We start from the raw sequence: 12,548 nt of genomic DNA on the forward strand, positions 1-12,548 counted from the left end.
ATCTTTCTAATCGTAAATCTGACCTTGTAACTCAGATTACAACTCAGACTCTGTAAAACCCCTTAATAACTCCCTTATACCGGCAGAATAAAGCCCAAGTGATTTACTAGTTCATGTTGCCTATGCAAGAAATATTGGAAATGTCCACGTATTGCAGACTAGTATTCTCATAAGGTTGTCATGATCTAGTCCCCACTTAGCCTTTCCAGCTTCAATACTTACTCACCTCTGCATGTACTTGGAATTTAAGTCATAACGAAAGATTTGTAGTTCTCCAACACTTTTGCATATACCAGTATTTTGTCTAGAATTTTCCAATTCTCCTTCAACTCTACTCTTGCTTCATTCCACTTGTATCCCTATTTACTTGGTGAATTTTTTTTTTTCCTCACAAACTATAGCTAAAAGTGTCTCTTCTTAAAAAAGCTTCACTGGGGCTTCCCTGGTGGCACAGTGGTTGAGAGTCCGCCTGCCGATGCAGGGGACACGGGTTCGTGGCCCTGTCCGAGAAGATCCCACATGCCGCGGAGCGGCTGGGCCCGTGAGCCATGGCCGCTGGGCCTGTGCGTCTGGAGCCTGTGCTCTGCAACGGGAGAGGCCACAACAGTGAGAGGCCCGCGTACCAAAAAAAAAAAAAAAAAAGCTTCATTGGACATCCTCAGTCCAAATAAAGTGCTTCCTCCTTATCCAGGTTACCACACTCTATAGCAATCGTATGTTTACATGTCTGTTTTCACTACTAGACTGATAACCACTTAAGGACAGGAGCTATATTCAGTTTGCCTTTAGTGCCATGTTGATTAACACAGTGTCAGGCTACCCAGGAGGCATGTGCTAAACAAAGGAATTAATAAACATTGAAAATTAAAGCAGCAACAGCAACAAAAACTATCCAGTATCACAAAACCCTAACTCACATGCTATTGTAATTTTTACACAAACATTTTCATATTTTTCTAGATAATAATTTTATATAAATTATCCATTTTTATTCCTAGCATTAGCACAGTTTAGTGTTCTGCATTTATTTTTCATTCTGGATACTTCTATTGCTATCTGTTCGAGTTCAGTAATCTTTTCTTCTTCATTGTCTAAGCTGCTGTTAATCTTTTCAAGTACATTTTTCATCTCAGGCATTGTTTTTTGTAAATAAGTAGAGATCATAACTACAAGTTAAATATATAGCATAGTATGACTGTCAGCTAAAATCACCTTTTTCTTCCTTCCTTCCTTTCTTCCTTCTCTGTCATCCCATTAAAGAGAAATTTATCAGCATGAGTTCCTTTCAAGTTCACATGCAATTTAGTTCATCACGTTAATGTTTCTGGTGATGATGTTGGTGGCACTAGTGGTGGAACAGGTGGTGAGGGTGATGGTAGGGGTAGGAAAAGGAAGAGAGAGAGGAGAGAAAGGAGAAGCTGAGGGCAAAGATAAAGATGAGAGAAAGAAAGCGATCAAAGGGAGAGAGAAGAGAAGGAGGAAAGAAATATAAAGGAAACACAATCTAAGTAAGAAGGTAGTACTGAACAATATTTAAAAATAGGGCTTTTATCATCAGCAGTCCTGGGGTTTTACCCTAGATTTTTAACTTACCATAAAGAACTACCTTAGTTAGGGCAATTACTGAATATCTCTGTCTATTTTTTTTAATATATAAAAGAATAGTAATTAATATTTCTATAGTGCTTATTTTGTGCCAGGCACTAGTTTAAATGCTTTATGGATATCAACTCATTTAATCCTCTCATAAACCTCATTTTACACTTTTCCAATCAGGGAGGGGAACAGCCAGCTTTAAACCTGGGAAGTCTGACTCTGGAGTCTGTGCCCTTAATAACAGCATCTACCTGGAAGGATATAAGTGAGGATCAAATGAGGTAACTTATGTGTGAGGTTTTTGTAAACTAAAAAGTAATTATGGGGAATTCTCTGGCAGTCTAGTGGTTAGGACTCCACGCTTTCACTGCTGAGGGAAGGTTCCATCCCTGGTCAGGGACCTGAAATCCCACAAGCCGTGCTGCGGCCAAAACTAAATAAATAAACAAAAAGTATGATGTTAAAATAATTTCAAAATAACTGTGATGGCAATGATGCTGATAAAATGTAGATAAGACTACAGGAAGTCTTAAGAACAAAAACAAAGTATTGCTAAAATTCAACTATAATTTAGATCCGGAAAATTTACAAGTGCTAAGGAAGCTAAAGATGATGCTTCCTTTATGTGTTTCCTTTCTTCCCCAGCTTTCTAATTCCACAGCACCATCAAACAAATAGAATTACCAGTGCCTTCCCCCTTGACTTGGCTGACCACCTATAATGCCACAGAACCCATACACTGGTAGATAAAAATTGATAGAATTTATAGTCTTAGGCTTCTATTTTTATCAAATATTTCTATGTGGTCTTGAAACACATATTATAGTTTTTCATTTCAGTACTGCATTGAAGAGTTTATGTATGTACAGACATATATGTATATACATATATAATATATATACACACTGTTTGGTTAAATCTTAGCTTTTAGGACATTGTACCATCTCATTTAAAATGCTTTTTTAAAAAAAATCTCAAACACTGAAGAATTGAAACAACTAAATAGTTATCTTTAAAGTTGGGGGTTTTGAAAGAAAGAAAGAGAAAAAGAAAGAAAGAAAGAAAGGAAGGAAGGAAGGAAGAAAAGAAGAAAGGAAGAAAGAAAGGAAGAAAGAAAAAGAAAGAAAGGAAGGAAGGAAGGGGCAATTAAGGAAAGGCAAAAATTCTCTCCTCTCACTCTTCTGATATCTCTTTAGAAGTTCTCTTATTGGTGAACACACTGGAAACATCCTCAATTAAAAAAAGAGCCTTAAAGTATTAGGAGCACAGGCACCTTTTCTTGACCTCTTCTGATTATGAAATCATGAAATCACAGCCTACCTCATACAGGCATCTAAACATCTTGCTGCAAGGGTCAGGCTTTTTAAAAAGTGAAAATGCAGTTGAAAAGAAAACCCTTAGTTGACACATGCTTAATAACATGATTTTGTTTAACCTTGTAAAACATTTTAGAAAAATCATGTCATTAAATGATTTTTATCAAAAGCATTTTAAAAACAAGCAAGGCACAAAAATTAAAATCTATCTTTAGGAAATATTGGCCTCCACAAAATCCAAATTTCTAACCAATAGCAGCTTGAGGACTGCAGGCCTATTACGAAAGAAAACAGACCATAAAGTGAAAGAATTTTTTCCCCTTCACATTCAGCTGGCTTACTCCCTGAACTTTTGAACATTTTTAATTATTTGGGGCTTTAATATCATCAAAGGTTGTAATAATACTTATCAGCAGCCTGTTTACAAACACATTCATAGGACCAGCTAAGGAGTGCAAGTCATGGAACCTTGGTTCTTCAAGAGCAGGGTCTATGTCTTGACTTGCCTCTAGGTGCCAGACCATTGCACACTGACGGTGCTCACTAAATGCTTACCTGATGAATTAATTAGTTATAAATTATTTCATTCACCTTTTTGTGGAGATGAGTCTCTGGGCTATGGTGATAAAGAGGTGAAACCTTATTTATAGAACACCCATCCCCAACACGGCTGACTGGGGGAATGTACGGCCTTGACGGTCAGCTGAGTCCTTAGTTGCACCGTATTCTTAGATAGATAGCAGCATCCAACTCTGTGCATGACTTGCCAAATTTAGGACTAGTAGTCCACCACCATCAACACTATTAAATATTCACTGTAACTGAGTTCCTCAGCTGTGCCCAATTTTAGCCCTCATTAATATATTTATCAAATACACGTTTTAATTCATGTATACTTTTTGTCTATTTCACTTCTGGAAGGAATTTTTTCTGAAGTTTAGTACCTACTGGTTGAATACATGGGCTCCTTTTACTGATCTAAAATACACTGGGGCAAGGAAGGGGTGTGTAAGTGGTTGTTACACTGTCACTCTTGTAAATCACAAAATCACTGAATTTCTAAATTGGAAGGGACCTTTGAGCATTTAAAGAACATTTCTCCCCACGAGTTCTGGAGGATGCCTCCAGTAAATTTGCATGTAAATTGGATAATTGGTGTTCGGAGAGAGGTTCAGACTGGGTGCCATGGGAGAGGCATTCAGTTCAACCTGGTGGTTGAAGGAAGCCATGACGGAGCTGGCTTAAGGAAAGGATAAGAGTAGACCAAGTGAAGAAAGGTAAAATGTGCTCCAGGCAGATGGATCAGAAAAACCCAAAGCTAGCTGGAGCTGTACAACAATTTGGTGAAGGTTAGAAGGAGCAGGTATGAAGGAGAGGAAAGAACTACAAGTCACAAGGAGAGAAATCAATATGGAAAAATGAGAAGGTCCAGTCAGAAAGGGAGTTTTGAGCTGTGATTTAAAAAAAAAAAAGTGAACTAAACAGCACTTCTCAAACTCTGGTGGAGGATAAGGGACACATTCTGAGAATTTTAAAATTTGTGTTTCACCTTGATGGAAAAAATGTTAAAGTATATTGCAACTTATAAAGGTAACAAGATTTTAGTTTCTTAAGACAGGTCTCTACAAAATAAGGTTTGAGGATCAATACCTGAGAAACATCAGTGATGTATACATACCTTCCCTGAAGACTGTAAACAATTCCCTACTCATGACCAAACTTCATTGTACATTATAACCAATGGTTCCCTTTTATCTACACTATTATTTGTTTAACTGTCTAAGAACTCTAACGTATATGTCAGGCACACTTTCACCTTGCTAAAGCTATGTATGTGGCCATTCTGTTTTAAGTGTTTAATAAATGTATTACAGACATCACCTACTTACCTAGTGTGGAAGTAAATTCTCCAAGTTCTGCATGAAGTCTTTCTGATGAATCTAAATCCCATTCACTGATGCTCTAGCACAAGGGCTTTTCATAGCAAAATTTCTAATTTTATCCTTCAATTATTTCAATACTCTCAGATAGATGGCATTAGAACAAAGGCATTCATCAATGCTAATTTGTTTGGTCTGATTAACTGTACTGATAGAAAAAGTTTACCTTTAGTTATAAGTGAAACCAGATTGGAGATCTTCGATGGGACAATGTGCGCCTCAAAGTCTTTAACTTGGGGTTGCTCCTACAGAGACACAACCCCCCACCTTTCACCCTATCCAATGTTCTTATGGATGACCCACTCTCATTATCATGTCTCCTCGAAGTGGTTTTCCGTGACTACTTAAAAATCCTATCCAGCTCCCACAAAGTTACTCTCCTCCCATTAGCATGTTGCGTTCTTCATAGAGTTTATCATAATTTATTATTGTTTTATCTTTGTCTCTCTCACTAGACTGTACACTCTATGCAGGCAAACACCAAGCCAACTATATCTCCAATGTCCTGCACATAGAGGATATTTCTTAAATGTTGGTGAAGCTATAAAGGTATAACTTCTCTTGGGGAAAACACCAATGGCTCATGCTTTCCTAAGGGTCATCTTGGCACAAATTTCATTAAGAATATTTCATGAGCTCCTTCTCCCACATGTAATAAGGATAAAAGACACATCTTAAGGAATTTGTTATTGAAAAAAAATTTTAAGAGCAAGCTGATGTGGGTTTCTTAGAAAAATAGCTAATCCAGGTGAGGGCATGAGCTGTACAAGGACCCAGGACCATCTTACTATGCTAGAAAGCAAAAAAATCTATCAAAGACTCTTGGGGTCTGGTAAAAAAAAAAAAAAAAAGCCACAAGAGACAATTTGAAGGGTTCCTCGTTAGCTGAAGATGGGACAGTTTGAGCATCAACAAGAATAATGATTGTGGTGGATTGGAACAAATCAAACATGTAAAATTCACAAGTTCAGGATGTTGTTACTTAAAGCTGGTTAGCTTTGGAGTTTCCTATGGCATCGACTCATTATTCTGAAACTTGGTAAATAGGGGGAAATTTATCCTGCTCTTCCTGTGCTAATTGTATTTCAAGTTAACCAAAGAATTGAAGAGAGAAAAATTCTTCTCCATAGACAATTTCCAACTAATAAGTAAAGAAGGAATGAAGAAACTATGAAAACCACAATTTTGTAACCCCTAGTTATGAATGACTATTAAAACCATGGAAATTTTTAGGGGATAAATCAAACTGATACTACCTGAACTTCTGATCAATCTTAACGTCACTAAAATGAGACAACCGTATATTATGTGTCTCTCTTGATGTGATGTGATGGACATCACATCACCTATGTGTGTCCAGCACCACCTATGAAGTGTTCTTTGCCAAAAACAGTGAACCAGCATGTAATAAACTTCTAGAACTAACCATCAACTTTAAATGACACCACGAGGTTGCAGTCAGCCATGTGGGAAATTCTATAGGACAAATGACTTGATTTCTTTAACAAATAAACATCAATTTAGAAAGTGAGTGGGGGTGAACGTTTATATATTAAAAGAGGCTTAAGAGATAGCTCAACCAAATTTAACATGTGGACATTGTTTCATCCTGATTTAAACAAATGAACTACAAAAAGTGATTTCTAGATAATTGGAGAAAAATGAACAAGAACTGGGTATTGATCTTAACAAATTGTTGTCAACTTTGTTAGAGGTGATCATGATATTGTGTTTTAAAAAGTTCTTCCTTGTTAGAGGTAGATATCGAAAGTGTTGCAGGTGAAATGATACAATGTTTGGGATTTGCTTTAAAACACTCCAGAAAAATTAAAATGTGTGTTTGTGTGTGTGAGCGAGAGAGAGAGCGAGAGTGAGGGAGAGAGAAACAAGGATGACAAAATGTTGATAAATTTTGGAACTGGGTATTAGGAACAGAGGAAATCATTATTCTCTCTGCTTTGGTATATGTTTGAAAATGATCATGAATAAAATTAAAAGCTGAGTTTTGTTTTTAAAATGTTTTAGCATGAAATACAGCAAACATACAAAAGAGTCTTGGAACCATTTAAAGAAAAGTATTGAAATATATTTTTATATATCCACAACCCAGTGCAAAACATGGAACATTACCATCTCCACAAGCCCCCTTCCAACCCTCCGTGAACATCTCATTCTTCTTCTCCCTCAGAAATAAACCACTATTCTGAATTTTATGTTATAACCCTTTGTTTTTCCTTATAGTTTTAAAACCATTACTCATGTAACTATTCTTACACAACATACTGTTAAGATATTTTTTTCTGTTTTTCAACTTCATGCAAATGGAATCATTCTTTATGTTGACTTGCTTCTTGCAACATCAATTTTGAAATGATCCATGTTGCTGCTTTTACCTATAGTTTATTCATTTTCACTGCTGCAAAATGTTCCATTGTAGGCATATACCACAGCCTTTTTACCCATTCTACACTTGGTAGACATTTAAGTTATTTTCTGTATATTTGAACACTCCTGTACATTTCTCTTGGTACACAGATAGACGGAATTCTCTGAGGTAGATGCCGACAATTACGGTGCCCTAGCATTCATGCAAATAAATTGGGGAATATCAAACTGTTTTCTAGGGTGGTGAATGTACCAATTTACATTTCCTCCAGTAAGCAGTGTTTTTGAGATTTTCCCCTTTTCTACATCTTCACCTACTCTTAATATTTTCAGAGTTCTTAATTTTTGCCAATCTGGTGAGTGTGAAATGGTATCTTATTATTATTTTAATTTACATTTCCTTTATTACTAATGAGTATGAGTATCTCTTCATGTGTTATAGGGACATTTGTGTTTCCTCCTCTCTGAAATACACACATTTAATCTTTTACTCATGTTTTAACATGTTGTTTTTCTTTTTAAAATTGATTTCAGGGAGTTCTTTATATGTTCTGTTAGCCTTTTGTAGTTATATGGATTACAAATAACTATTTTGTGGCTTGCTTTTTCACTTTCTTTATAGAATCCTTTGATGAATCAGTGTTCTGAATTTTAATAGAGTCAAATTGATCAATCTTGTACTCTTGGTCACCTTATTAAAGAAATCTTTCCCTACTTCAATGCTATCAAGATATTTCCTATATTATCTCCTAACAGCTTTATAGTTCTGTTTTTTTACATCTAGGTCTTTGATTCATTTGAAATTCTTTCTTCCCCTTTTGTGAAGCAGGGCTCCAATTTCATTTTTTCCATATGGATAGCCAATTGACCCAGAATCATTTATTGAAAAGCTCATGCTTTCTCCACTGCTCTGCAATACCACCGCAGTCATAAATCAAGTGTCTACGTAATTGTGGGTGTGCTTCTGGGCTCTGTAAAACAGACTGAATTTTCATCATCCAGAAAAAAGTAGAACAGTCTGAGTTTGGTAATTTCTTTTATCAACTCAGGCCTAGAACTCCTGAGATTGTTCTTAACTTGTTCTCTTCCTTCCGTCACTCCTTTAAACCATTCCTAGTCCTCCTAGGTTCTTATAACACAGGTTAGTTCACATGGTTCTCTTATCAAATGCATTCAAGAGTCCCACACTGAAACAGTATAAAGAATTATTTTTAGATGCCCTAGCTAGGCAATGGACCACCCCGACCTTCAGATTGACATTAACCTCAACAGGGCCCACCATACAGCAGAAGCTCAGCTATAGGATTTCACATGGGTTAACTGTTAATTTTTTAAAAAGAACGTGATTTGCCTCCTGGCATATCCAAAATATTCTCATAGGAACTTACATTTGTTTTTTCAAATTGTATAACCTAGAAATTTGTCTAAATCATATAAAGATGATAAAGGTTTCATTTCACTATTGCATCATTTTAAAGTATCTTACTAAATCTTTTGAAATGTAATCAAATAAAAATGTAACTGTTTGACAAAATCATGCATTCCATTTCAGTTTGATTTACCTTTGTGCTATTATGAAAACAGACTCTCAGAAAACCAAAATGACAAAACAGAGTAATCAAGGTCTATTTAATAACAAATTAACTTTTCATTACATTTTATTAGATGCGCAACAACTCCAATTTGAAGGTGCTTTCTTACTTATCCTATTTGTACATTTTTGGTACTATCTCTTGTTGAGCTACAATATAAAAGTCTTCTGCAGGCAGCTTCGGGGACCAATTAACTCCATTAAATTATATCCAGTTATGTAGTGAACTGAACCACTGCTGTCTGGGGCTGTCTGCAGCTGTGACAATTAGGAGATGGAGAGAGGCAGAAAGGGAGAGATTGATTTTAATATGTCACTGAAGCACACTGCAACAATATGCCAGCGTGACTTTCAAAATGGCCTTAAAATATTCCAAACTCAGGGAGTTTCCTTGTTCCTGAGTGGGAGTTGTCAGACTGTCTGGCAGCATTAGAAAGAGGCAGAGAAAAGCTGATGTCTATATTGTGTCCTCTAATAATAAGTCTGCCTCTTTGCGACATCTCCCCCTTAGAAAGATCCGTCTGTTTGTTGTGAGAAGCGTGTGTGTGTGTGTGTGTGTGTGTGTTTGAGTGCCTTGCCTCCTCTTGTGCAGAGGGCATGATTTCACCTCTCATATCTCACCAAACTCACCAATCCGAAGGACACTAACCCTCCCAAGGTCACCTAGAAAATTAGTGTTGTGGCCTGGGGGGAACCGAACCCAGGTGTCCCCACTCCAGTCTTGTGGTTGGGCACTAAATAATTTTCCTTCTCTTGTGAAAAAAAAAAATCATTCGGCGGGGGGGGGCGGGGGGAGGGAAGTGAGAGATGAATCAGATTTCCTCCTCTTTCCCCCTTACCTCCCCTCCCCCTTAAGGAGATAAAAACTCATGAAAGCAAACAAGGTGTCCACTCCGCAGTTCTTAAGTGCGTCCCCCCAAAGAAGGTGTCCACTCTGCAGTTCTTAAGCTGGGTCCCCCCCAATCTACCCCCACCCTCCACCCCCAACACAAAGCGATTCGGGCTCCCAAGGCTTCTGCCCGTCAAGCCTGGGAGGTGAGGAGTGGTTAAAACTCAGCCCTCACCTCCAGCCGGTCCCGGCTCCGCTGCGCCCAAGCCCCGCCCCCGCCCGCCCTTCCCCCACGGCCTCGGCACGCCAGCCCCTCTCCCCTCTCCCAATCGGGCGCACCCACCCCAGATGCCGCCTGGCACCGAGCGCAGCCGCCGCCGCAGCAGCACTTTCCACTTGTATTGATCACCTCCCGGCCCCGCTGAGCCTGCTCGCCGCAGCGGAGCGCGGCCAGCGCGCCAGCCCTTGGCAGCCCCGGAGCACTCGGGCTCCGGGAGGCAACTCCTTGCGAGCGCCCTGTCCGGGGTGCCCTCTGCGCTCTGCAGTGTCTTTCTCTCTGTCTGGGAGCAGAAGAAGGAGGAGGAGGAGAGGGAGGAGGAGGAGGAGGAGGAGGAGGACGTCTGGTCCGGGCTGAGAGGTGGAGCAGCGGCAGCAGCCGCCGCCGGAAAGGGAGAGGCAGGAGAGACCGAGACTTGGAAACCCCAAAGTACCCGCGACCCTGCACGGCAGGCTCCCTTCCAGCTTCATGGGCAAAGTGTGGAAACAGCAGATGTACCCTCAGTACGCCACCTACTACTACCCCCAGTATCTTCAAGCGAAGGTAAAGAGGCGCCGGGGGCGGGGGGCGCCGGGGGCGCGCGCGGCTCTGGTCCGGGAGGGGCACGCGGCGAGCCCCCGCCGCCCCCGGTGGAGTTGATGGAAGGTTGCTAACTATAGCGCTGGCCTGGGCGAAGCCCGGCGGCGCGCGGGGCGGCGGCTGCCCGCGGAGCGGAGTGCGGGGATCGGGTTACAGAAAGCCGCGGGGGGAGAGACTAGACAGGAAAAAGCCGCCGGCCCCTTCCTGGCCCGGGAAGCGGGGAGGGTCGCGGGCCGAGAGGCGCCCCTCGCCGAGCCTTGGCTGCTCGGCCGCCGACGCCTGGGGCCCGCGGCAGGACCCGCTGGCGGCGCGGATCTTCGAGCCCTTCTCCTGGGCCTCGCCCGGCGAGCAGTAACTCTCGGCTTCCCTCGGAGTGGCGCGGAGCCTCCCGCCCCCCGGGGACGCCCCTCAGCCTCCCGCGCGCGAGACAACTGGGGCTCGAGGCGGGGGACGGGACTTTTTCCTCCCCGCCTCCGGCCCTGCGCGCCCGCCCCTCGCCTTGATCTTTGTGCGGTGTGGCACTTCACCTGGTTACTGATTTCTTCTTTTACGCTGTTGTTTTGGGTAGAAAAGTGGCCAAAGTTCACTCAGCGTTCATTGATGTCCCTTTTAATCTTCCCTGTAGCTTCTGCAAAGGAAGGACAATGGGCAGATTTCGATGCAGAGAAAGAAGTGACTTAGTATTTAGTTTAGAGACATACTACCTTATATGTTTACCACAGATCGATTGCCAGTGGTGCTTTCTCAAAAACGGCCTTGGGACACGCTTAGGTAACACAGCGGATGACATGTAGTCATACACATTGCGACTGGCTTTCCAGGGACCCTGGGTACGTTGTTAGTGGGCCTACCTTATTTTGACAATAAGAATTTGATGCCTCCTAAACTCAGGAAAAAAAATATTGGGTCCATGAAGAGTGAGGGTTTCACTGCTTTGGAAGCTTTTTCCCAGTTTGGGAGGGCAAAAGTTGGATGCACCAGCCTTCTTCAACAATTAGCATCTCTTATCTTGACTCCTGGTGCCCTTCCAGATCACAAAAGATGCAGCCTCTGAACTTTCTTTGGGAGGTTGTAATCATGCCCTGCTTGCTGGCAGAGGGCATGTCTGGCCTGGTGCAGAGAATCTCTGATTCAACCTTGATAAGCTTTTCTTTCTTACAAGTGTGTGTGGTCCATGTTATGTACCTACATCATAGTTTTGTATGTGTCCATGTGAAAAGGACACTTGTTAGCATAGAGACCTGAAATTTCTTAGCCCTCAAGGGCCTCATTTTCACCCCCCTCCCCATTTTCATTTTACTTTGGGTCGCCACAAAGCGGCAAGATGATACCAGCAAGGATACCCATCATTCATTCTTGTGTGGTCGCTGCTGTATTTGCTTTCAGGGAGTGGAGGGAGGTACCCGTGTTTTGGTGAGCTACACTGTAAATATAAGTTGTTCAAAGAAATTTTGAAGTGTAATCAATGCTCTACCTTTTAGATATCATATATGTTTAATGCACTTGTTTAAATTATGCAGCATTGGGTACCTAAAGGACAGCCTATTCAACACTTAACTGTATGAATAATAAATAACATACACTCAGGTGAAAAAGAAAAAAAGGCCATGTTTCTACAGGCATATTCACCTTAGTAATTTTTATGTACCATTAGTAAGTTAGAAACCAAGTACATAGCATTTAATATAGCTAATGCAATGCCATTTGGCGCTTTTTGCCCCGTAAATAATTGAAGAGAGAGACAAACGGCAAGAGCCTGCTCTAGTAATTAGGGTCGGATCCCAGAAAGCTTTAGGGCCCATTTTCTGAAAGTGTGCTTCCTGCATAAAGCATTTAATATTGATTTGTGTTACAGTAAATGACATTCTCAAAACTATTTTGCTGTTTCTACTATGAAATCTGAAATCCTATTATTCTGAATCTCTTTGTTTCCGGAGAAAGACACACATACTCACTTGACCTATATAACTTGGTATTAAAGTTTGATAATTAAATCTAAATTTCCTGTTGTAAAATATCTTGATTATCTCAGGAA

General features: G+C 40.7%; 1 protein-coding gene across 7 annotated transcripts in view; it reads left to right on the forward strand.

Annotated features, from left to right (window-relative positions):
* Positions 1-9,977: 9,977 nt before the first annotated feature.
* Positions 9,978-12,548, forward strand: part of RBMS1 (RNA binding motif single stranded interacting protein 1) — a 212,148-nt gene continuing 209,577 nt past the window's right edge. For 3 of the 7 annotated variants that reach the window (XM_081241875.1, XM_081241873.1, XM_081241877.1), the window contains exon 1: positions 9,981-10,477. In XM_081241875.1, coding sequence (XP_081098001.1) covers positions 10,403-10,477 — 75 coding nt within the window. In that variant the 5' untranslated portion in view covers positions 9,981-10,402. Of the gene's footprint in view, positions 10,478-12,548 lie in introns of all 7 variants that reach the window. The other 4 variants (XM_081241871.1, XM_081241869.1, XM_081241879.1 and 1 more) reach the window with 4 other exon arrangements.

Source organism: Mesoplodon bidens (genome assembly GCF_964165515.1).
Source record: "Mesoplodon bidens genome assembly, chromosome: 8".
Classification (NCBI taxonomy): domain Eukaryota; kingdom Metazoa; phylum Chordata; class Mammalia; order Artiodactyla; family Ziphiidae; genus Mesoplodon; species Mesoplodon bidens.